The 27,719-nt window shown below is 36.8% G+C and overlaps 1 protein-coding gene across 4 annotated transcripts in view; it reads right to left on the bottom strand.

Moving 5' to 3' along the window:
• pde8b (phosphodiesterase 8B) overlaps positions 1–27,719 on the bottom strand; it is a 59,366-nt gene that overhangs the window by 13,091 nt on the left and 18,556 nt on the right. For 2 of the 4 annotated variants that reach the window (XM_058757710.1, XM_058757709.1), the window contains exons 2-14: positions 24,848–24,904; positions 22,007–22,197; positions 20,641–20,700; positions 20,497–20,554; positions 19,912–20,000; positions 19,734–19,812; positions 14,923–15,063; positions 14,700–14,788; positions 14,317–14,371; positions 6,305–6,356; positions 4,830–4,907; positions 4,377–4,453; positions 3,526–3,690 (exon numbers count right to left, since the gene is read on the bottom strand). In XM_058757710.1, coding sequence (XP_058613693.1) covers positions 3,526–3,690; positions 4,377–4,453; positions 4,830–4,907; positions 6,305–6,356; positions 14,317–14,371; positions 14,700–14,788; positions 14,923–15,063; positions 19,734–19,812; positions 19,912–20,000; positions 20,497–20,554; positions 20,641–20,700; positions 22,007–22,197; positions 24,848–24,904 — 1,191 coding nt within the window. Of the gene's footprint in view, positions 1–3,525; positions 3,691–4,376; positions 4,454–4,829; positions 4,908–6,304; positions 6,357–14,316; positions 14,372–14,699; positions 14,789–14,922; positions 15,064–19,733; positions 19,813–19,911; positions 20,001–20,496; positions 20,555–20,640; positions 20,701–22,006; positions 22,198–24,847; positions 24,905–24,986; positions 25,346–27,719 lie in introns of those variants that run through there. The other 2 variants (XM_058757711.1, XM_058757712.1) reach the window with 2 other exon arrangements.

The raw sequence follows: 27,719 nt of genomic DNA, 5'->3' as shown, positions 1-27,719 counted from the left end.
CGGATATTTCACTGTGTGATTGACCTCTGACCTCTCCCTCAAAAGGTCACCCACCAAAAAGGTCATTTGAACTCTTGAGATTTGTGCATCGCATCCGCTTGACCTTTATGTAACAGAGAAAAATGACATTATGAAAGGAAGCGCCCTGAATCTGGCTTTGTAGTTATTTAGCATTTTAATGATTCAGAACTACACCACCCGTCCGTGAGTTTGGGGTCAGATGACCAAAATATAGTAAAAAAATTAGTTTTCAGCATCATTACTTCAGTCTTCAGTGTCACATGATCTTTCAGAAATCGTTCTAGTATGCTGATTTGCTGCTCAGGAAACATTTGTTATTATTATCAATTAGGGGTGTCCCAGACTAAGGATTTATATGGTTGAATCAGGATTTTCGAATGATGCCAATAGTCGACTGATAGTCGAATCATATGTTTGGGGGCGGGGCAAAATTCATTACCAAGAGTCAAGTCAGACATTCAACAATCATAAATACTGACGTTAACACACACGGAAAATAGCCTAACGGACGCCTCGCAGATACAAACGGGGTAAATAATGTTTTATGTTTTGATTAAAATATAGTTAACATTAAACGTCAGCAAAACCCTAAGAATTCACAACATTTTTTACAATAGTGCTCTCATTATAACGTTATGTAGCCTATATGACAGTAGTTATTAATGTTCTGCATTTCTGTTTTCTGCACATGCTGAAGATGACCAGTTGATTGAAGCAAATGATGGCAGGTTTTTAAATCAATGGGATTTAACTCATTTATCTCATATAGAATACGCTTCATTATTTACACAACATAATGTTAATACCTTCACAAAATACCCTGAATACATGAATGTGTCTACGTGGCTCTGAATGAACTCCGAATGGACGCATTCTTCATGCAACAACGCACAGAAACACAGCAACTAAACTCTAAAAATTTACAGCGTTTTATTTATGTTCTCATTATAATGTTTTGTGGGTAGCACTTTATCTTACAGTACGTGTACTTCCCTGGTACATACATGGTAAATATCTTGTACCTACAGGCAAATGTATGGTAACACAAGGTACTTACCTGAGGTGTATGTACACGGTAACAATGTTAAATGTTAATGTTAAATTGCTCTCCACAACAGTGCTAACAAAGTTTAAAGAATTGGTAATTCCTGTGTAATGTCTATGTAAAATTGTGCACTTTATTTTACAGTCCTATTTCCATGGTGTATGTACCTATTAGTTAATGTAAATAATAAGTTATGCGGTACTCAAGTTGGGGGTATAAACATGGACCAAGGTACTTATTGAGTAATTGATGGTAGATGGTACTGTAAAATAAAGTGCACCATTTCTAAATCTATAGGGGTGGTTGGATTTATTATAAAATATAAATATAAAATATTTATTTAATGCTTCTTTCTTTTCAGATTCTTATGTACAACATTATCTTAATAGGCTGTATATTAACATATTGGGAGAAAACCAGTAGTTCTATGTGAAATCAGACATTGTGCACCCCCATATAGCCAAAATGGTATGATCATAACACCCTGCGAATATTCGATTGTGAGATTGGGAGTCAAATCAGGCTCCTCCTATCGAAGCATCGAATCATCGACTATTCTGGGTCACCCCTATTATCAATGCTGAAAACAGTTGTGCTGCTTAATATTTTTGTGGAACCTCTGATACATTTTTTATGATTTTTTGGTGAATCAAAAGTTGAAAAGAACAGAATTTAATTAAAACAGAAATCATTTGTTGTAAATGTCTTTACGGTCATATTTGATCAATTTAAATGCATACTTTCTGGCTAAAAAAAATATTACATTATTTACACAAAAACTCACTGACCCTAAACTTATATATATATATATATATATATATATACACACTTACTTATACTTATGTAAACTTATATATATTACATAAACTTATATATATATATCACCTCTCAATTATTATTTCATAAAACATGCTTATAGAACAATCATAAAAGAATGGGCAAAATGCTGTTTAAAATGTTCAAGTTTCCATACTTTTGACCATTTTCACAATTTTTCCATGACTTTTCCAGGTGTTTGTGATCAGGTCTCTGCTTCGCATAATTTCTAGAAAGAAATACTTTGCAACTGAGAATAACTAGATGTCAACATTTTATTAATTTCTGTGACTTTTCCTGGCGTAAAACGTTTGAGAATCCCTGATATTTCCAGGTTTTTCAGCACGGTGGGAACCCTGCCAACTAACAATCTCCAAAGTCACGTCTGCAGCCAAGAAGTAAACCCTGTTAAAACTTCTTGGTATTTGTATCCAGCTATATCAGGAAGCAGATCATTTGAGATTCACTGTTCAGTAACCATTGCATCGCTGCACTTTGGCAAATTGCTTCGTTGCATCACCAAAAGTCTCTGTGACTCTCAAATGAACAACTTCTGTTCTGTGTGTCCCTGCACAACTCAGTCAGTGTGAACCCTCTTTTAGTCTAGCAACTATATTCTTGTCTAAAACATTTTAAATCTGGTTTAAATGTGGACCGCTTTTAAAGAGGGAGACGTGGAGATGGCAGACAGCGAGACTGCTGTGTAAACAAGCGCGGCACTGTCGTCACAGACTGCTGGCTATCTGTGAAACAGCCTGTGCCAGGCAGCATGGAGCTCAATGTATCCGTGCCACGAAAACAAGAGCATTCACATCTACTGACTGCCACTGACATGCAGTCACACGCTGTATATAAGACCAGTTTCCTGGCAGAGCACGTCTGAATTTCTCCCGTAATGATGATTCTCTGCTGAAAAAATCTGGTGTAGGTTTGTTTGTGTACAGGAAATCAGTTTGTGAAATTTCCCGGCTGTTTAATATTGATCGGTACTGTTTAAGATGTCTTTGACTGCATGTGTTTGAAGAGTATTTTAAGGCTATTTCTGTTAGTCATGTGGGTGTAAGATGACTTGTAGGCTTTTGTGTCATTTAGTTCCAAACAGGAGTCATATGTATTTTCTTGCTCTTTTAAATACAAGTATAAAATGAAATAAAACAAATAAATAAATAGGGAAAAGAATTAGGGTTAGCAATTAAAACAAAAAAAACAAACAACAACAAAAAAAAATTAAATTAAAATATGAAATAAAATAAAATATAGGGTTAGTTATACAGTAATATGAATAAAATAAAATAACAAAACAAAATAAAAAGGTTAGCAATAAAATAAAATGAGTAGGGTTATGGTTAGCAAATCAAATCAAATATGGGGTTAATGGTAAAATAAAATTAATAAAATTATGGTTAAAATAAATAAAAATAATAAAATGAAATAAAATAAAAAAATATTAAATAAAAGAAAGGGTTAGTAAAACAATAAAATGGAAAGAGTTAAGGTTAGCAATAAAAATCAAATATAGGGTTAATAATAAAATAAATAAATAAAATTATGGTTAGGAATAAAAATCTAATTAAATAATAATAAAATAAAATGAAAAAATAAAATAAGCACCTTTAAGAATAAAAGGTGAATTCTTGACTTACACTCATGAGCCCCCCCACCAGGTCATTGGTATGGGGATCGTCCTCTTTTGAGGCCAGTTGGGGTGAGTAGAGTTCGGTGGTCCTCAGAATCTCCAGAACACGATCCAGAGCTTCCGCTACTGTCACAGGACTGCTCTCCTGCGCTGCATTAATGATATTTATCACCTATAAAAAGACAACGAAATACATGCAGAACAAGAACAGAAGGTGAGAGAAAACAAACCACTACTCAAAGGTTTACATCCATAAATATCTCTGTAGTAAAGAATTTCCCCTCTGACGTCTGTTTTGCTTCCATTGTCACAAACAAATCATCAGTTACGACGGAGTAATCACAAATACACAGAGACAGAGGTGTTCAGCACATCTCAGGGTTGTGTGCCATTGAGAACGGAATTGAGAACACCTTTTACAGGCCAATTAAATTCTCGAATTTGAACTAGAATTAGAATTGAGGTAGCAGACAGGATCTAAAACTTGCATTTGAATATAAATTGGATTAAGATTCAAATAAATTCATACAACGAGAAGAGACTGTACAAACTTAATGTAATGTTAGTTTTGTTAGAACAACAGAACTACAGATGGATAGATGGATGGATGGATAGACAGAACGAACGATTGGGATGATAGAATGAGAGAAAGATGGATGGATGGATGGGTGGACAGAATGATAGAGCGATATATGGATGGATGAACAGAATGATAGAGAGATGGATGGATGGATGGATGAACAGAGCGATGCATGGATAGTTGATTCTTATTGATCTGTATTGAATCAGGTGGTTCTAATGATTCATGAAGGTTTATGGTTTTTTTGTCTTCAGGTGTGTATAATAATGCAGGTGTACCTTAGTGATGGGAGCCTCAATAGTCATGGAGTGGATTCTGGCCATAGAGGAATATCTGCGGTTCTGTAGACTGGGAGCTGAGAGAGTGAGAGAGAGAGAGAGAGAGAGAGAGAGAGAGAAGAGCTCTTTAAATAGCCCCACCTGCGTCAGAGTGCACTGAGACTGTGGGTGTGCTGATGTAAAAAAAAACTGGCCACGTCACAAAAAGCCCCACTTACACACACACGCACGCACGCACGCACACACACACACACACACACACACACGCACACATGCTGTGACTCACATAAAACACAAACACATTATAAACACGCACACTCAAGTGCACACATGAACACAAATCTCTTCACTGCTCTGTTTCTCTGGATAATTACTTCTGGACTGTTAAAGGGATTGTCTTTCGCTGGTTTCTGTTGGTGTGTAGTGATGAAACACATCCCCTCTTTCTCTTACCATCGCTGCTGTGAGAGCTGATGGATCTGATGTCCACAGACTCTTTCCTCCGGTCCTTGTGACGCAAGGAATTGCATTCTGGATAAGGACAAAGAGGAATGAGTGCAATGAGTACGCACACGCACACATAAAGACATAACTGCATTCATCATCTCTTATCTGAACACAACCATCCAGCTCCACTATTTTCACCTGCATCATCATCATCATCATTATGATCATCAAAAGCACAGCAGTGATTTCATGCAGCAGACAAAAGTGAGCAAGACAAAAATCATACACTCTCCTTTCCTTTTTCACAATATTAAAAGACTAGATGGTCATATTTGTTAATTAAAATAAATGCAATTTAATTTATTATGAACTATAATCTCTTATAGTTATTTATAAATTGATTTATATTCATGTTATACATAATTTTTTTATTAAACATTAAATTATTTTAATTGTTTACATTTAAATTACTTTTATTAAATTATTTAATTTTTAACTATTTAAAAAGTAAATATAAATAATTAGTATAAATATTAATACACTGAATATAATACATATTAAATATAACATGTAAATACAGTAATTAAATTATTAAATGTAATTAAATATAATATTTCTACTAATTTAAGTCAATATTTAATGCTAACACGTAGCAAAAACAAAAATGCTGTTGAATAAATTATTTGAAATATAAGTGAAATATTAAAATAATATTAATATATTAAATATTGTAATATTAAATATAGCATTTAATTAAATATAATTATTTAATTATTTTATGTAATTATTGTTTTACATAGTTATTTAATTATAAATTTAGTTATATTAATTTTATACATTTAAATTTTATTACAAATTAAATTATTTAATTAACCCAATTTTATTAGGAGCACTCTTTAATAAATTAGTGGCACTAAGTTTCTATCTTTTTGAAAGACAGATAGAAAGATTAATATTTAATTATAATATCAATATCAACAATCTAATTTATTCTAAACTATAATCTTTTTTAATAATTATTTATAATTTGATTTATATTAATTATACACATTTCATTTTTGTTTCAGAGCACTCTTTAACACATTTTCTGTTTTTAATTTTATACCATTAATGATTCTTGTACTAGAAAGCAGCACAACTAATGTGAAATGCTAAACACTGTTACTTACTGGGTCATGTCACATATGCACACGCACGCAAATATATTGGCAAGCAAATTATTATGGCTAATTTTAACAGTCTGACACTCAACTGTCCCAGGGTGCACTGCAGCCATCTGTCTGTTCTGCACCACGAGCTATCTCTCTATTTTCCCCTCTACTTCTCGATGCAGCATTGACCAGTGCATTTACATGCACGCTTTTGTTTGCTTCACAGAATGTTACAAAAAAACAAATCTATACAGAGCTATTATGGGTTACAGTGTGCAACACAGAGAGTAAACAAACAAACCGTTAAGGACAGACCGTCTGGTGTTGTACCTGATTGTGAGTGTTCACCACAGCATTTCTCTTCTTTGCTCAACTTATGAACCTGCAAACACAGATTTCTGATCAGCTCTTTCTCTCTCTCTCTCTCTCTCTCTCTCTCTCTCTCTCTCACACACACACACACACACACACAAATCGCTAATCATTTAAACCTCTCACTGATCTCAGTGTAAACTTTCTGGCAACAATATAACTAAGACAATTGTGCAAATGATATCAGGTGTCAGATGAATTAGAGGGTGATTATGTTTTGTCTGGAATACAGCGGGTGAGTTTACAGAGTTAACTAGTCCCAGGTCCCGACATGCTTGGTTGCTGAAATATCAGTCAGATGTCCCTTTCTTGTCTAAGTTTTTGGACACAATAGACTCCAATATGCCATGAATTTATCACAATACCAAAATTTTAAACAAACGTCAACACTTGATCCTAACGTCAATACATCGCAAAAATAAAAAGGCTATTGAACAAAATCCTTGTGAAAATATTTAAAAAGGTGAAATATATATATATCTACTAGGACTAGATGTTAAAATCCCTCGATATTCAGCAAGCACTGTTGTTGGAGATGTCCTCTTGGGGTGGGGTTGGCTTGGGAGATGACCGCCTGGTGCCTCCAATACGACACATCATCAGTTGTGCACCCCGGCCTCATTGGGTGTTTCGGCCTTTTAAATCACAATACACCCTCACCCGAGGCTGGCCCACCACAGGCTGATCAGACCTGGGTGTGTGTCGCACCAGAGGCTCCATGAGGTCACTTGGGAGCCCATACAGTCTCCTTCCGCTTCAGCCACAGCCAGTGACTGCTTCTTTCGGTAGCAGCTGCAAGGTCTTTGATGGTCTTCCGCTGAGCCTGTCCTCTAATTCCCAACTCCTTCAGCAGCCTTATGATGGAACTAGCAACATAGCCCCTGCAGCCCACTTCCACTGGATGCACATTTACCTTCCATCCCCGGTCCACTGCTTCGGCAGCCAAATCTGCATATCGCACCCTTTTCCTTTCAAATGCCTCATCGATATCTTCCTCCCACGGGACTGTCAGCTCCACTATAAAGACATGTTGACAGGATTTGGACCAAAGGACCAGGTCCGGGCGCAGGTTGGTCACTGCAATTTCGGGTGGAAAGATGAGCCTCTGACTTAAATCTACCCGCATTTCCCAGTCCCGGGCTGCGTTCAGTGGGCATGAATCTAGAGGCAATCGATTGGTCGAACATTTCTCCCCTTCCCGGACGAAAGATGTTGGTTGGCGGAAGGTAGTCTGGGCTTCCAGGGGCATGCCGTTGACAGTTACCCTCTTATTCTCCAGTGTAGCAGCCAGACACTTCAGCACTTGGTTGTGGCGCCAGGTGTATCTGCCTTGCGTAAGGCTGGTCTTGCAGCCCACCAGGATGTGTTTCAGGGTTGCTGGGGCAAGACACTGGGGACAGGCTGGATCCTCTCCAAACCAGAGATGTAGGTTGGTTGGAGAAGGCAGGACATCATATGTGGCTCTGATGGTAAAGCTCAGCATATTGGACTCTGTGTTCCACAGCTCGCTCCAAGTGATCTTCCTCCTCTCCACCCCTTCCCACCTCATCCAGCGGCCTTGCTTGGCTTGGGACACCGCTCTGGCACACCTGTCCGCTTCTTCCTGGTGGCGCACCTCCTCAACCACCAGGCGCCGGCGTTCAGCTGGAGTAGCCTTCTGCCATGTGGGTGTTTTTGCTCCCAGCCCTAGGCCCCCTCTGCCTTGTTGTACTTGGCCCACTATATCCCGGTGTCTCAGAGCGGACTTTGCCTGTGCCACTGCTACACCTGGCCTCCACCTCCTCCCTGTGGCTAAGGCTGGAGTGGCCCCTCTGACGAAGGGATCCCGGGATTCTGTGAGAGTCATTTCAAGCCTTGCTTTAGAGCATTTGTACTCCTCCACAAGGCTTGAGATTGGTAGAGAGAGGGCTCCATTGCCATACAGTCCTATACTGCTGAGGCATCTGGGTAGTCCAAGCCACTTTCTCACCTGCACATTCACCAATCGCTCCAGTCGATTGGCGTGGGATAGGGTGACCTCATATATGGAAATTGGCCACATGAGGCGGGGCAGCAGTCCGAACTGAAGGCACCAGAGCTTCAGCTTTCCTGTGAGAGCAGTGCTGTTGATCTGCTTCAGGCCACTGATGGTATCCTGTTTTAGTTGTTCCACCTGATCGGCGTCTTTGAGATCTGTGTTGTACCACCGACCAAGGCTTTTTATGGGCTTCTCCAGGATAGTTGGTATCGGCTCGCCATTAATGAGGAACCTGTCATTTATGATCTGGCCCTTAACAATGGAGATACTGCGGGATTTGCTGGGTTTAATCTCCATTCGTGCCCATTTGATGTTTCCCTGGAGTTTATACAGCAGGCGTTTGGTGCATGCGTTAGTCGTTGTTATGGTCGTCATGTCATCCATATACGCCCTGATTGGAGTTAGCCGCAGCCCACTCTTCAGACGTTCCCCTCCAACCACCCATCGAGATGCCCGAATTATTAACTCCATTGCCATAGTGAAGGCCAGTGGGGAGATGGTGCAGCCCGCCATTATACCTATCTCCAAGTGCTGCCAAGCAGTTGTACTATCCTGAGTTGTAATGCAGAACTGTAGGTCCTGGAAATAGGCTTTGACCAGCCTTGTGATGCCCTCTGGGACTTGGAAGAAGTTGAAGGCTGCCCACAGCACCTCGTGAGGCACTGACCCAAATGCATTGGCAAGATCTAAGAAAACCACATGCAAGTCCTTCTTTTCCTTCTTGGCCGTTTGTACTTGGTGCCAGATGACATTTGCGTGTTCCAAGCATCCTGAGAAACCACTTATCCCTGCCTTCTGCACTGCCACGTCAACATAATTGTTCTTTTGCAGAAATGCTGAGAGCCTTTGGGCCACAACACTGAAGAAAATTTTTCCTTCCACATTCAGCAAGCTGATCTGGCGGAATTGGTGGATGGTTGAGGAGTTCTTCTCTTTGGGAATCAGGATCCATCCTGCCCTTCTCCATGCCTTAGGTATGATGCCTTTTTCCCATGTCACCTTCATTAGCTTCCAGAGGAACTTCAAGACGCCCGGTGTATTCTTATAGAGCCTATATGGAACACCGTTAGGCCCAGGGGCTGATGCTGTTCTTGCCCGCTTTACTGTGTTCTCAACTTCGCTCCATGTTAAGGGTCTTGTGTCCAACTGGTGCTCAGGTGGTTGGATTGGTGGCATGTCATCGGGGATGGTGGCTGGCACATGCCTCTTATTGTCGGAGTAGGTCTTTCTCAGGTACTCCTCCAGTTCCCTCACAGGTACTTTGAGAGTCCCGCTTTTCTCCTTGACAAAGAGGTCTTTGGCGAACCTATAGGGATCTCTATAGAAGGCAGTCCTTGTTCGTTCTTTCTTCTTATGTTGCTTTCTCAAGCATTCTGCTCTTCGTAGCGTTGCAAGGCGCCGCTTGCTATCGCCCTGCAACACCTCAATTCCTTCCCTTTCCACTTCTGTGGCCTTCTTCCACTGTTTTCTCAGGCATCTTCTCTCTTTCACAAGTCGATTAATCTCTTGCTGCCTCCTGGACTTAAGATGGGCTGAAGGTTCCTTCCGAGTACTGTGGTCCCTGCGTTTCACTCCGAAACTCTCTGTGCCGTAGCTGTAGATGATCTCTCCTATCTTCTCCAATTTTCTTTCGACACTAGTAGACCTTCTAGTAGATGGACGAGGTCTGTATCGATGGCTCCCCACTCCTTTTTCTGGCAGGATTTGGGCCACAGAATTTGAGGCTTTCGTCCATCCATTTTTCTCTCTACCGCTGGCTGTGACTGGATAGGGACTGGCCTCATGTCCGTTGGTGGAGCTGTGCTTACCAGAGCTTCGTCTGGGGTGCTGATACCCTGTGGGCTATGGTGAGTATCCTGCCACTGGGCTTCATCCGACTAATTTGCCCTACCTCTGAGGAAGTAGTGGTCAATGCGGGGTCCCTTGGTAAACTCTTTTAGGCACTTTTTCCTGCCCTGGTGGATCTTGAGACCCTTCTCCGATGTGATCTTATTCCAGCCACAAATACAGCTTTGCAGTTTGTGTCCTGCGAGTGCTGTTAGTCCGTCAACTGTCTTGCTGATCATCTGTGTCGTAGTCGTTTCCGTTCCAAGGTCTGTTACCATGTGGTCTACCAGTGAGTCATCTTGCGCCCCCGCTCTCGCAGACTCAGGGGGGTATTCTTCCTCTTGTCTCTTTTGTAGCAATGGTTGGGTGGTTCCGAGTCATTGTGTTATGACCGACCCCTGCCGACATGGTTAGCTAGCCCATGCCTGCCCCCTTGGGGTCTGTTCCCTCCTGTCAGCAGTCTCTTCAGGCTGTCTCCAGGTCTTTCCCAGGTTGTCAACTGCCCTTTCACAGTAGTCACTGGTTCCAAAACCAGAATTCAATATATCTACTAGGACTATTATTAATATCAATACATGCAACGTGTAACAAGGACACCTTAAATTAAAGTGTTACCCTTGATACTAATTCCAATACCATCGCAAAAGCAAAAATGCTATTGGACAAACTCCCTTAGCAAGTTAAATATGTTAAATAAACATTAAATATTATAAATACTAAATATAATATTAATTCAATAATTAAATGTGATTAAATATAATAGCTATACTAATACAAGTCAAAACTTAACACTAATTTCAATACAAAAAATGCTACTGGCCAAATTCCTTTATTTAAAAAGTGAAATATTACTACATTAAATATTATAAATTTTAAATATAATATGCAATGTAATATATTTATTTAAAATATCATACAATACCATTTAAAAGTTTAAAGTCAGCTAGCTTTTTATTTTAAACAGGGTTCCCACACCTTTGTTAACTTCAAATTCAAGGACCTTTCAAGGACTTTCCAGGTCCAATACCCTCAAATTCAATGGCTTAATGTGGGGACACATTTCAAGTGAGAGCAAAGGTTACATCGCATCACCTTGTAAGATACATTGTTACAGTTTTCATGTGTCAAACACAACTGCAAAAAAGCATTTTTTTTTTTTTGGTCCATATGACAGAAATCTGATATTTGTCTTATTTCTGTTTTACATAAAATTGAATAATATTTGGTACATACTATACTGTATTCTAAAATGATCTGATATTAACTTTTGCATGGATTTTATTGAAAAGAGCTTAGGCTCATGTAACCAGAAGTTTTAAGATATATGAATATGCTTTTAAGTTTTTCTTGCCTCATGTCTTTACATGATCTTACCAAGCAAAGCAATTCAACATTACATCCTTTGGATCTCTGGCAAGCCATTCTTTATAATCTTCTTTGGTGCGCCAGATATCTTGAAACTTGCATTTTCCAGTCATAAGGCATAAATGTGCAACGTAAATCAAGCAAGCTAGTATGCACAAAGTGTTGGCAAAATAACACATTAGCGGACCGGAGGGAATAATATGGAATTTTCAAGGACCTGTATCCATGTTTGTTTACTTTCAAAAACTTTCCAGGGCCTTGAAAATTTTTAATCAGATTCACAAACTTTCAGGGATTTCAAGGACCCGTGGGAACCCTGTTTAAAGAATTTTTCTTTTCAACAAGGACACGTTCAGTATATCAACACAGTGAAATAAAGACATTTCTAATATTACAAAAGATTTTTTATTTCAAATGCTGTTCTTTGGAACTTTCTATCCATCAAAGAATCCCGAAAAAAGGGTTTCCACAAAAATATTAAGCATAAATAATTAGCAAATTAGCATATTAGAATGATTTCTAAAGGATCATGTGACACTGAAGACTGGAGTAATGATACTGAAAATTCAGCTTTGCATCACAGGAATAAATTACATTTTAAAGTTTTTTTTTTTTTTTTTTTTCAAATATAAATCAGTTATTTTAAATTGTACAAATATTTCACAATATTACTGTTTTTACTATATTTTCGTTCAAATAAATGCAGCCTCGGTGAATCAATCAATTCAATTTTTGCTGTTTAATCACACAATATGACTGAAAACAAAGCAACTTAAAAAATGTCTTGTTGTTTGTTGTGGCTGTTTAGGATAGAGCCTTAGATTAACATTGGGTAGACAGGATTTATCACTTGTCGCTCTGTCAGCTCTGTTCCTGATCAGAACACGGTTTAAGCATTTGCTGAATTCACCTGGGTGGAAATCCTGTCTGCCGCAATCCATTTAATCCTTTTAACATGATCAAGTTTTGAATGAATGAAACAGGATTTTCAGTCTTAGGTTAGAGATTAAAGAGTGCTGCCAAAAAGGAAAATACACAGTGTGAGGTTTGCTTTTTAGCAGAAAGTAAAAGTTACATGGTACAGACAGAAAAAGAGAACATGGTCATTTTGTATATATTTTCACACTCGTACATATGCACACACTCAAAAATAGATGACATGTAAGTAGAAGTATAAAAGAGCTAAGTTACACTATCCTGAAGGATGAGGTCAGGAAATCTGATTAAACGAGACGACACGTTTCAAGACAAACACACACACTGCACCACAGGAGATTTACCACAAGCCTACTGATAATTAGTGTTATTTTTATCTTGTTTAATCCAGCAGAATTTGTAAAGTGCATTTAATTTTGTTAAATTTCTAACATAACAGAAAAGATTGATTTCAATTGATATGAATTGATTCACCAAGGCAGTAAAAACATTAATATTGCGAAATATTACTACAATTTAAAAGAACTCTTCTCTATCTGAATATTTTTAAAATGTAATTTATTTCTGTGATGAAAAACTCAATTTTCAGCATCATTACTCCAGTCTTCAGTGTCACATGATCCTTCAGAAATAATTCTAATATGCTGATTTGCTGAAACATTTATTATCATTGTCAACTTTGAAAACAGTTGTGCTGATTAATATTTTTGTGGAAACTTTGATTCATATTTTTGAAAAGTCTTTAATAAATAGAATTTTTTTTTTTTTATCTGAACAGATATCTTTTGTAACATTATAAATGTCTATAAATTGCCACATTTGATCAATTTAAACCACCCTTGCAGAATAAAATTTCTTATTTTTTATATTTACATTTTTTTAATATAATAATAATTTTTTTTTATATCATACATTTAAAAAAAAAACAATTTCTTATTCTAAATTTATTAAAAAAAAAAAAAAAAAAAAAAAAAATCTTACTGACCCCAGACTTTTAAAGTTTTTTAACCGGTGTATATACGGTTTTCCTTATTTTGAATAAATGTAAAATTTAAATAAATTCAAATAAATTTAACAAGATTCTGTGGGTGTTTATACTTAAAAAAAACTAAATCTGTTAATAAGGTAAGAAAAAACATTCAAATTTTATTCTCAGAAAACAAGACAAATTATTTTTGCTTCTGAAATAATGTATCCTGTATTAAGGATGTTACATTTTCATTAAATAAGCAGACAAAACACTGATCAAGTGTTTTTCAACATTTGCACAATCACACACTACCTCATATATGACTGTTGCATGTCTGTAAAGATGCTGGATAACAATAAAGATTTCATTTTAATCTAGTATCACTAATTGTAGCAACCACTGCATTCTGACAGAAAGTATGGTTAGTTAGCATGGCACATTTTGGTAAGGCTTGTAACAGACGGCGAGTGTGTGAACGGTAATACTAACACCAGTGAGTAAAGCAACAGCTATTTCACACACGCGTCAGTGTGTCTGTTTCTCACAGGCCTTTCTGATCAGCAGCTCCAGCTAATGCTAGAACTAACAGCAGGTTTTAGACCTGAGCCTGTGGAGGGTTATTAATAACCCTGACGCCCGCCTGGCTCTCTGACACTGGCCTGTCAGGATGGATGCTTTAGCGTAGCTAACATTTCTGCCCACTGCTGTCCCCATGAGCCTTGCACACTTTAAGTTTTGGTGCTAATTTGAGAGCTCTATTAATAGGCGAACATTAAACTTGGTCAACATTTATTGGATACTCACTGATTAAAAGTAAAGTCTAACATAAAACTTAAAAGCAAATAAGAAATGTACCTGTCTGTGGTTGTCACTGTAAGGCCTCTTGACGGACACAAAATGCCGGATTTTTCTAAAAGGTAAGGAAACAGTTGTCTGATTTGACTGTTTTGTTCTAGCTGATTTGTATATATAATAAAACCAGCAATGGCAGGAGCAGTATAAATGAAATTAGCTTTATTTCCGGCACCCATAATTTATTTAGAACATAAAAATAACATATAATATATTATTTATAGTATTTAATAATTAATATATAATTTATTATATTTTAAATATTAAAATTTGTCAAATTAAATTATAACTAAATGTTAATTTAAAATTAAATAATAAATATGATATTCAAAAATTACAAATTATAAATTTAAATTCATTTAAATTTTTATAATCATGTGACTCACCCTCCCTGGCCAATCACAGGAGTGATTCTGACATATTGCTGAATACTGTCCCCTGACTTCCTCCGTGAGAAACAGATCCCCTGCCATTCCTAAGCAAACAAGCACACGCATATCGAAAAAAAAAAAATGACAAGTATAATTATTGTTAGGATTGTAAAAAGTGGCACAGGTAAAGTTAAACATGATCTAATATTATGACCTAGTAGTGTTATGGCCGACTAACCTTTCCTTTCTTGATGCAGGTGTTGATGGTGTCCAGCAGGTCGGCGCTGTTCTTGTCACTCTTGGACAGTTCGGTCAACTCTTTACCGATCAGTTCGCCTCTATGATAGCCCATCATCTTTTCAAATGCTGGGTTTACATACTAAAAACACAAAGAAAAAGATTACTGGAGTATGTTTTACAAGAAAATACTACCTCTGTCTTTCTATTTCAAAATTTCAAGTTTAATTCAATGTGTTACTTGTCATTTCTTTGTAATTAATTGTGAAATTAGTGAAAATTATTTCAACAAAATGTTTTCATATATTCCTATATTGTATTCTTATATTATTATTTTCTTGTCGCAGTAAACACATCAAGTACCATTATTATTTTCCATTTTAATTATATCTTCAAATATAATTTTCTCAAAATATAATCTCCATAATAGATACTGGAGAAACTCAAATATCTTCTAGTTAAAGGTTTTAAATGGACTGCCTTAAAATGCATAAATCTGAGGAAATTAGAGTAGAAGTATTTATTAAAGGGGTGGTTGACTGTTTTTTTTCTTGGCTTGATTGTGTTTATGGGGTGCAGTCTAACATGTGTTCATGCTTCGATTTTTTAAAAATGTATTATTTTTCATATAATTTACCTTTATTCCACAACGCTCTGTCCCTTCTCTGACAAACGCCTTGATTATTTCCTGTTTTTATGAAGCCCCTCCGTCAGAAATAAGTGTGGGCTCTGATTGGTTAGCTGGCTCAGTGTGTTGTGATTCACTAAACCGCCGAGCGTGCGTCTAAATGTCCCGCCCCTCAGCTCAGCGGCATGTGCTCCGGTTGTATTGTAAACAATGGCGTCGTCTATATTGCTTATCAATTTGAGCCCGATTGAGACGCAGAGGATATTAGTGAAGAGGATCGCGCAGAACCTGTGCAAGCACGGCTCTTAATGGTATGTTTGTTTGTTTGTTGTCTCATACGTTTAGATATGCTGTTATTATGCTACTGCTTATGTTAGCTTTTAATATATGGTTTTATTCTGATTAAAGCTTTAATACAGTACTGCAACCACACACGCGTCCGTGTATAACGCTTTTCATTGCTATGTGAAAATGTATAATTGGAACAGTTTGTTGGAGCTGATCTGACGATCTGAATGAGAGAGAGAGAGAGAGAGCCAATACATTGTAACAATTGTCATGCCAATAAAGCACATATTGAATTGAATTGAATTGAGAGAGAGAGAGATGCAGAGCAGGGCGACGCGAGGAACAGGATTGAGAACATTGTTTTAGAACATTGATTTTGAAACTTGTAAATCCATTAGAATCGTTAGAAGACAGAATCGTGATTCATATATGAATAGATTTTTACGTGCACCCCTAGTTTTCTCTTCCTCTTCTCTAAAGCAGAGCAGCATGGCCTCGCCCTCTTCCTTACATGTTCCCGAGGGAGGGGTTTATCTGGGTCAGTGACGTATCAGACCCGGGAAGTAGTTCGTTGTAGTCCCTTACCAGCCGTTTTTGTAGGCATTAAACTTCCAGAATTTTAAAAGACGATATCTCTGTTTGCATTGAACTTTCAGCGCTGCAACTTTGCAGATATTGTTTATGCTCAAACAGCAACATTACACACAGTGTTGGGTGTAATGCGTTACTAAGTAACTTGCGTTACATACACTAAATAATTTCATCAGTTCTAAAATCAATATTGAATTTGAAATCTAAATTTACCATCTAAAGATAAAATTGAATGCAGCGGCGTTAACCCTCCGCGCGCCGGTTCGTTCACTTTCAGATTTCCCTGATTCACAGAGAAACCTTAAATACTCAGATACATATAAGTAGGGTTGCCAATCGTCCCGTATTAGCCGAGACCGTGCTGCCGCGACTGAGAGCGGCTCGACGGTGTTTAGTGTCCCGCAGCAGCAGCGAGAGCAAGTGACTTCAGCGCAGCTGAAGAGTTCTGCGTTCAAATGCACACAATAGGCTGAAGCTTGCCGCAAAGCCCCAGCAAACATGACCATGAATGTGTCCGCGGGAAATAGTAAGGACATATTTGAATTATTTAATAAACTGTTTTCTGAGTCCGTGTCGCAAGGATGAAGTTGCTGATCCTGACTCGCCGTCTCCTCATTAGACGCGCCTTTAGAGAGAAATGCCTCTTTATTGATTATGATTAAGATTATAATAAAACTTTGTTTTCGATTTGTTTTTTTCGTTACGTGATAATTTAAAGCTTTCTATAGATATATTTATCATGTCTGTGAGGCATGTATTCGCTCAGCTTCGGTTCGTTTTTGTGAAGCGCTCCTGTTCAAGACGAGACGGCAGAAAACGCATCATGTTTGTTTTCTTTGTTTAATAAAAGCACAACCTTTTGTTGATATTGTGAGTGCACACAAATAAAAGTAGACCCTTTACAGTTCCGATTGATTTATTACTCTTACCTTTATCAGAAAAAAAAAAAAAAGACGGCGTAGGCTATTTTAAGTTGTTTCCACTGAAAAAATGCAAGTGATTTCCCAGGTGCCTCCATGTCCTGCAGAGCGCGCTTTAGCTTCCACTCTCCGCACAAACTTGGATATAGGTTAGCACACATTCTTATTATAGTGCAGGTTTAACGTTTAAACATTATTATATGCTTGAACTGTTTTAGTATATCTATAGATTTTATTTTAGGCAAGTCGTGATGATTTGAGAAGGCTAAATTGATCAAACATAGGCTATGATCAGCTCACTGTATGCTGCTGGCCGCTTGGTCGTTATACATTATATAAAACTTATATTTAACGAACAAAAATACTCCAAACGTTATTCTAAATTAACTTAATGAAAAAAAAAAAGAATATCATTTCTGTAATTTATTCTTACCTACATTAGTTAACGTGTTATTTTTACATAAACCTGTATGGATTTTACTAGTTGGGCTTTTTATGAACATCAAACTGAAATGTATTGTTTAACTTTTAAGCTTTTTTGTTATTCAGATATTTTGCAGAGTATTTATATTTGTTAACCAAAGGTGGTTAACATTTTTTATAAAAATGTTTAAGTATTAAAGTTGTGTTAAATCTAAAAGGCTAAACTATTCTATGTTTGACTATAAACAGTTTAATTTCTATTAAGGTTTATAGGGATTTTAAGATGTAGCCTAATTAGCGATTTGAATAATTAAGTTACTTATTGAGTAACTAAGTTACTTTTCAGACAGAGTAATCAGTAAAGTAATTTAAATACAATATTGATGATGTAATTAGTAACTGTAATTAATTACTTTTTGAAAGTAACTTACCCAACACTGATTACACACTAACCTTAAAAAAGTGAAATTGCAATCAACCACCCCTTTAATATTGCATAATAATATTCTTGAATATACTACTACTAATAATAAGAAAAACATTAACCCAAAATAAAAATATTTTAAAAAGACTAAATATTTTGAATATTAATATAAATTTATTTTTACCCAGTTAATATTTGCTCACAAAGATATACATTTTAAAGGGGTCATATGACGATGCTGAAAATAACATTATTTTGTGCATTTGGTGCAATGAAACGTGTTTACGTGGTTTAAGGTTAAAAAAAAACATTATTTTCCACATACCTTACATTATTGTAGCTCCTCTCTGCCCGCCTTTCTGAAACAAGTCGATTTTTACAAAGCTCATCGTTCTGAAAAGCGCGGTGTGCTCTGATTGGCCAGCTATCCAGTGCGTTGTGATTGGCCGAATACCTCAATACGTTTGACTGAAATGTTACATTCCTTACCATATTTGGAAACAAACAGCATCTCCACGACATGGCGGCAGTGGCAACAATACTACAGCGAGAATAAAAGTTACGCCTTCTTTCTTTGAGTCTTAACTTTGATAAAGAATATCTCTTTGGGTTAGAGACTTTAGTCTTTGCAACTTTACGGATCTTTTATATGTACGAACAGCTTGTAACATGTGTGTTGTAAAGATCGCGAGTGAAAACAAAAGAAAAAGAAAAGCTTACAGTAGCACGAGTCGTGACTGTCATGTTAGCCTGATGGGACCAAACTTCCTCTGTAAGTGATTTTAAAATCTAAGATAGTACCCAGATTTGAAGACAACAATAAGATTTCATTTGTACTGAAATAACATTTTGGTAGGCTACTATGAGATGGATAGCCTAAATGTTATATAATTCAGATGGACATTCATATTACCAGTATTTACCATACTTTCAAAACAAAAATTTAAAATAATTTAAGAAAAAAGTTTTGTTTTTTTTGTTTTTTTAAATCAGCAAAACACAAGATCTGGTTTTCAAAAAGCCTTTTTCCAAAAGGTACATCTGGAAAAAGGGGGGTCGTCTTATATTCAGGTCAGTACGGTATTAATCCTTTTAATCCCAATTATTTGTATAACAATTAATCAGGAGTACTTTAGTTTTAGGACATTCACTGTTCTCTAATCTGAGACACTTAAGTAGGTTGCACACTGGATGAGAAGTACAGTGCAGGGTCGCACATGTCTTAAATTTGAACACATTATTTTCTATGAGTGTATGCACAACTGTGGCACCACTCGCCATTTGTCTGTGGCACCCAACTGCAACGTATTTGTTACATTTTAAAGTGAAATTTTGCCAGTTTAGTGATTGGATTAACTGTTTTGGACTGCCGTCTTGAACTGAATGCAAAGTGTCTGGTGCGACCGGTGCGACCACCTTAACTTTACTGCATTATATCCAGGAAGTAGTCCTTGTAAGGATGTTGTTTTGAATAAAAATGGCCTTCCTAAATGTAACCAAATCCCAGTGGGATGAAACATTTGGATCCCAAAACTCACTTGTATGACATGATCTTCACTGCTGATCTCCACGGCTTCCTGACACTGTTCTAATGCGGTAAACACAGAGGTACAAGCCCTGCAACAACAGAAACACAAACAAATACTAAAGCCTTCAGTGACCGTCCCACAGCAGCTTCTTTGTTGAACTTCCTGCTAGCTTAGGCTTTAGACTTACCTCAGTTTGAACTGAGCTCGAACCTCTCCGTGTTCTAACTGGATTAACTCATTATAGCAGGCTGACACACTGCTGTTCTCCAGGTACCTCTGAGAGAGAGACACACATATAATACAGCACTGCATTTATCACACAGTACGATTTTTGTTCTGGTTTGTATTTCAAGCTGAAGTTGAGTCCAGATTTTTCTGCAGGGATCAGTAAACAAAATGATGTGCTATGGATATTTATATTAAAAATCATTTGGGAGGTCTATGGGACACAGCATTGCACTGGGATAAATATTAAAATATAAAATGTTATTTGTGGGACTACAATGAATCAATAAATAACTTGTCTGAGCAAAATAATATCCAATATATCCCATCATGACTATTAAAGCTGACAGTGTGTGTGTGCATTTTCTGCACATTGATTTTCTGTGGTAATCAAAATAAAAATGTAATGAAAATTAATACAATTTTTAAGAATTGTTTGGTACATCTTAATCTGAATTGGACACGCCCACACTCATGTTCAGCCCCGCCCCAATTGCACCGCCCAGGTAGTGGAGAAAATATTCCTGTTTTAGTGTAAAATACTCACTCTGGAGAAGCCAGCAGAGAGAAGAGGAAGGACAGATGGTTCCTCCTGATCTGAGGGACTGTGAGAGAGAAAGATCAATAGGAGAAACATGACGGACGTCTGTAACACATGGATAATAGATAAAAGTGTTCTCTGAGGTCTTACATTTGCGGCATCACTGCTAAAATAACAGTGTGTTCAGAAGGCTTGGTCGCTCGAATCATCCTGTTTAAAAACACATACAATTACAAAAAAGTAGGTTTTTGCATTTTCTGATTTCATCATGGCAGTGAAATCTTCTACACATTTCTCTCCAAATGACTCTCTCTCCCTCACACGCATATACATCTACTGGGAAAAAAGTGATTTGGCAGCTACTAGATTTGGCAGAGAGTTGCCAGCTTTGAGTATGTGTGTGCGCACAAGGATTTAAGCCTCTGTGCAGGATGGGAAATTAACACCCGCAACCAGCCAAATGTGGGACACTTCCTCCACAGTGGAGAGTAATTTTGCCTTATTTACCTCTCAGCGACAGTGGTGGGCAACCTGGACTTAAAGATTCACATACAAATGATTCCTATGAACTGACTCTTTTTGGTGAATCAAAAACATATAACTCCACCAGTGTTGCACGATTTCTGAAATGAATGAATGACGAGTTACTGGTTTGAATCAGTCTGAAACAATGCCCTTTATAATTTATATTTATAATGTACATTCTTTCATAAACTACCATTCAAAAGTTTGGGGTTGGTAAGATTTATTTTTCACCTTTTTGAAAAAGTCAACAATGCTGAATTTATTTGATAAAAAAATACAGTAAAACGATAATATTGTGAAATATTACTAACTTTTCTATTTTATAGAAATTAGGTAATTTATTCCCATGATGCAAATCTGAATTTTCAGCATCATTACGGCAGTCATCAGTGTTACATAATCCTTCAGAAATCATTCTAATATGCCGATTTGCTTCTGAAGTAGCATTTCTTCTTATTATTATTAATGTTGAAAATAGTGGGGCTGCTTATCATTTTTGTAAAAAACATTTTTTTTCAGGATTCTTTGATGAATATACAATTCAAAAGAATCCTTTTGTAAAATTATACATGTACTGTATTTGCCATCACTTTTGATCAATTTAATGCATACTGGCTGAATTAAAGTATTCATTTCTAAAGTCATTTCTAAATTATTACTGAGCCCAAACTTTTGAACTGTAGTGTAAGAAAAATATACATTATAACTGAAACATACCCAAATGAATCAAAATCAAATCCAATTGAATCAGAATCAAAATAAGACCTTGTGATTCAACATTGAGCGTTTTAACAATTTCATATATTATTCATATATGTATGTATACACATACTGTATATGTATATGTATTCAAATTCATATATTATTGAATTATTATATAGAATTTAAACGGGAAAAAAAACAGGCATTTGTAGCTAAAAAAGTGAATTCCCCATCCTGCCTAAACAGAAACAAGTGAGCGACAGATGATGGATGGTTTGCTTGTACCCACCGGCAGACGGCATCAGCCTCAAAGTACCGTGAGTGCCGGCCATCAATGATGACGATCTCGTGGTGTTTATCCAAGAAACACTCCACCGCAGACTCAGGTGTTCGTGCGATGTTACACCTGAACCCCGCCCGCTCACACGCCCACCAGAACGCATCGCTCTGACTGTCCTCTTTAGCGAAGACCAGTAACACCTGAGCGAGACAGAGACGGAGAGAGAGAGAGGTGCTGTTGGTGGGTGCGTGTGAAAGGTCAACAGTCTTTCATCCTGTTCAGCGTTGTGTAACCATGGAGCTGCGATGTGAAATTCCACATGGCCCAGGTCGTTCAGGACGCCTCTGTCACCGCTACCTCGCTCAGGAGGCCCACCGTGCAGCGTCACACGTCCACCTATAGGGGGCAGAGTGACCTCACCCGCTCACACACTAGCTCTCAAACACATTTCTACTGATTGACAGAATAGGCCATTTTTACAAGTATCAAAAATGTGAAAAACTGCAGATATATAGCAGGGTCAACAAATCCAACAATGCAGTGTAACAGGCCCTGCCAGACAGAGATACAGTAGGGTCAGCCAATCTAAGTAACCAATTTTGGTAACCTGTAACTCTGTGCTGTTGGGTTTGGTGACAGGTGTAGTTAACATCTGATCAATATGCTTACTGGATTTTGAAACAAAGGAGATTAGACAACATCACAGCGAATCTGGGTAACATTAAATCAATTCTGTGTAAAATACAAGGTGGTAACGGATTTTGGTAACCTGTAACGGTGTTTCGTGAAATTTCTAGAATATGAAATAGAGACGTTTAGACATCACCAGAGTGAATTTGGGTATCATTACTGCAATTCTGTTTAAAGTTGAAGGAGGTAACGGATTTTGGTAACCTGTCAAGTTGTGTTGTTAGATTTGAAGACCTTGCTCTATGAGAACAACTCTTCACAAAAGAGGAGATTAGTCATCACCAGAGTGAATTTGGGTATCATTATGTTATGTTATATATGTTGGGTTGGGTATCATTAATAGAGGGAGATAACTGATTTCGCTAACTTCTTATATTGTCTTGTTGGAATTGGTGACCCTGCTGTATATCAACAGAACTCGTCAGGGTTACCATCATCAAATAACACTAAAATTAAAACCATAAAAAACATTTTCTTTAAAATATAATATAATTAATTAAACTTAAAAATTCAGCTATAGTTGCCAAGGCAATATTTCTAATTTTCATTTAACTCTAATTTGAACTATTAAAATAACTACAACAAACTAAAATAAAAATGAATAAAAACTATATAGACATTAAAACACTAAAAATGGATGTATATAAGTATAATCAATAACACTATATCAATGATATTAAAATAACACTGGAACTCTGATAATGTGTGTGTGGGTGGATTATTTATTTTTTAACTCAATTCAATTTCAAAACACCCAAGAAATGACTGGTGATTCATTTGTAAAATCAATCGTGATTGATTTCCTCAGTTACATCAGCCAAATCTGACTCACAGAGTCAGAGATTACATAAATGTTCTCAATTTACAGTGACTGACAAACAGCAGTCAGTCATTAGGTTAACATTATGCACACTTTCTGTTTCACAATTCCACTTTTAGTGAACCATAATTCCCACTAATACCACACATTCATACACACGCATGCAAACGCATACACACACACACACACACACAAGCACTCAGGATAATCGTGTCAATCCTTTGAGACATCTCAAGATTATCCCTGGGGTCATGAGTCCATGTTAAGAGGTCACTGGGTGCCCTCATTTATTTGCCATACTGTAGAACAGGACAATGCAGCAATGACAGTAATGCATTATGATGTCACAGTAACATTCAATCACTGCAAGCCTACGTGAGATCAAAACATCACTAAAAAGAGTAATGTAGTGATGCACTACGGTGCCACGGTGACATTACACAATGCATTACTGCAGGGACCATGAGAGATCATAATACATCACTAGATGGTTTTATAATGATCTGCAGCAATTATGCATTAAATCCCATAAGATCAAGAGATTGTGCTTTAAAATAGTCCAAACCTCACTGCAAAACTATGCAATCCTGAAATAATGAAATAAATTGCTAGAAACTGGGTATTTTATAGTGTTTGACAAATTTGTTGGTGCTTTTAATAGATGGTACAGACATTTAGAAAGCAACTTCAAATTCAAAATTCATTTTTGGGTGAATTAACCATTTAATGCTAACAAATTTCTAAAGAACTTTTTTTTTTTTTTCATTTAAAGCAACATATAGCACACTAATTACTCTAATCATTCACTTAAAGCAGTCTGAGGTTTACTGCATTGCACGATGATAACGTGGACACAATCTCAGTAATTAGGCAATTAAACATGCACCTTTTGTTTACCCAGACCAGATCATTAACCAGATCAAAGTTTACCAGACAAACACTTAAAAAGCCAACAAATACACTACCATTCAAAAGTTTGGATTCAGCAAGTACACATTAAATTGATCAAAAGTGAAAGTAAAGACATTTATAATAGTAATTGAAATAAAATATTTATGTTTTAAACACATATGTATCATGGTTTCCACATACAAATTAAGCAGCTTAAGCAACTGTTTTTAACACTGATAATAAAAATCAGCATATTGGAATGATTTCTGAAGGATCGTGTGATACTGAAGTCTGGAGTAAATTCAGCTTTGCATCACAGGAATAAATTGCATTTTACAATATATTCAAATAGAAAATAGTCATTTAGTAGTCAATAGTCAAATAGAGCATAAGGAACTTATTTCAAAAACGTTACCAATTCCAAACTTTTGAAGCAAAATGGACTCTACCTGAATGGGCTCCTGGGTCAGTCGCATCGGCCCCAAACGCTCTTCTGCTGCAGACACCTGGTAGAGATCGAGAGAAACAGGTGTTTCATTGAAATGAGTTTAAAAAAGGAAACAAAAGCAAGAATGCATCTGGTTTTACCATCTCAGAGCCCTGAAGCAACATTCTGACATGCCTGTCCTGTTTTTAATCACATATATTGACATGTGTTTGAATGTCCATGAATACAATCATTTACACAAACTAGACAAGACAAAATCGATCCACCGGAAAAATAATGTTTCACAGGTTGAATTAATGATGGTAGATGTAGCCGTCCTGATCAGCACGAACTCCAATCCAAGTGTGTTATTCAGCCGATTTGAACACGATTATCCATATTCCTACTGTCAAATAGTTCTAACGCTTTGTCAGATATGAAATATGTTGCAAAAAAGGCTGTTTTTGACGGCGACGTCCAAATGGTTTGGCGACATTGTTGCAATGACAGAGAGCAGGTGGCTCAAAGCTTCCTGCGTCATCCACTTTAACACTACACATAAGCCTCTCAACAGGAATCACTCACACACACACCCACACACAAATGTACAAAAAGCCTTCGGGCTAAATACGGATCATAATTACTATAAAAGCAGCATATGTAATGCACATTTAATTTTGCAAAGTAAAAAGAGTAAAGACATTTAGATGCACTTCACTGTCTTGTTTTCCAGTAAAAAGATATAAACATTAAAATCAGCATTTTCTCTTATGTAAATGGCACAGCATGAATTTGCTTTGGACATCTGCCTGTTTTATGTTCATTTTAAATGTTGAGAGGCCATCTAGAGTCAAGAGCTTCTATTCCTGTGACCACACACACACAGATCTGGGATATGTTTAATTGAACAGTCCAACAGTCATAACACAATCTTTACAGCTGCAAAGACGCAATTACAGCTTCAATAAATGCAATTAACAATTACTCTACAGTTGTCACACACTGAATCTCTGCATGCCCTTTAGTTGAGCAGCAATCCAGAATTCCTTCACAGACCCTGACAAAAACATTGATTTTTTTTTTTTTTAATGGTTCACATCAAAAATGTGCTTGTGTTGTTTTACACATATATTCAACTAGTTGCATGAGATTTATTGAGACTAATGTGAAATTACTGTGAAAAGCACATAAAACCAAAAGGTATTGTGGCATTACCAGGGTAAAATTACGGTATCATTTAATATTATGGTAATTTGATATACAGCATGAATGACTACTAGGGTTGCAAAAAGGTGGAACATTTCCAGTAAATTTCGGAAATATTCCAGAAATTTTGGAAACTTTCCAGGATTTTTTGGAATATTCCAGGGAATTTTGGAAATTTTACGGAAATTTTACGCCCCTTTGCAACCCTAATGACTACTATAATTATGTCATGGTATTTACATAATACTCTGAGATACTTCAAAGAATACCATGGTTCTACCATTAACCAAAATATGTATTTTCATGATCCAAAAAACAAAAACAAAAACCCCAAAAACATGGCACTGCAGGCAATCTACAGGAGCAACCTAAAGGGGTTGTTTAATAATTGTTATTAATTAGTTATCATTTTTTCCCTAAGTGCCACTTATAATAATATAATATACTTTTTTTTTTTACATTATATAAAAGTTACACTACAGAAAATTAGATTTTTCATACTAGGACTCGTTTAAAAGTGACAATTGGAAGAGACAGTTGGCATCAGTGCTGGTTTTTCTTTTTCAGCCAAAGACCATTTACCAAAACCACTGTTACACAAGACAACACAAGACACAAAAAAAGTCCACTGGAAAATCCTGTGTTCAAATACACTTAATTAAAATTTTGAAACTGAAAACTCCATGCATTCTCAGCAACTCTGTAACTGATGATTTTAACTCTCATAAAACATGCTCAGAAAGTTCAGCTTATATTCAAACATTTCTGTTACATTTTCACACATTTTCCCAAACAAATCTTTTCGTTGCTCTTCTTCTCTAACTCACGACCCCATGCTTGAGGTTTCTCACTTCCTGGCACTGACATTACATCTCATTTCCTAGAAAGCAACACACACACACACACACACACACACACACACACACGTGTTGGTATATGTGGTTTACGGGCACTCTCCATAGGCGTAATGGTTTTTATACTGAACAAGATATATTTTCTATCACATACCATGTTCACGTCATCATACCTATGTCATTATACACATTTGTGTCCTCATGAACCATATAAACCTGTACACACACACACACACACACACACACAACAGCTAAAGCTTGAGTTTTAAGTCCACAAAATTCCTAAATAATTAGCTAAATTTACCATGCAGAATTTACTGTGACTTTTCACTTACAGTAAAATCTAACATCTGTTGTCAGATTGAGTATTATATGTGATTTGCATAAGTTTTTCTGCCCGTCTCATTATCTATCAGGCAAAAAATCTGATCATTTATAGCAATTTGATCAAGTAATATCACACATTTACTATGGAGTTCATGTTCGTAGCAAAACTGTGAAGGAAAAATAAAATGTCTGAAGTCTAAAAACACTCCTTTTAGGTCATCCTGTCCCAAACTCACATCACTGCTTGAACCAGACGTTGACCAGAGTCAAAAAACTGCACAGAGCCACACTGTTTGCACTTTTTGGATATTAACCTACCAATGGTTTACTGTTAGTTGTCTATGCATATTAAACTAAGGTAGAATATATACATGATACACTTCACCTTTAGGAAATGACGACTGCAGCAAAATAATGTGATGGTCAGTGGTGATACAGAGATCATGCAGCTTTTGATGGCTGTGTCAATAAACAAACCAAGCATTTTACCACTTCAAATGTCGCTTA

This window comes from Onychostoma macrolepis, chromosome 21, assembly GCF_012432095.1.
Source record: "Onychostoma macrolepis isolate SWU-2019 chromosome 21, ASM1243209v1, whole genome shotgun sequence".
Classification (NCBI taxonomy): domain Eukaryota; kingdom Metazoa; phylum Chordata; class Actinopteri; order Cypriniformes; family Cyprinidae; genus Onychostoma; species Onychostoma macrolepis.
The sequence above is the reverse complement of the archived record's forward strand: the minus strand, read 5'-3'. Positions and strand labels throughout refer to the sequence as shown.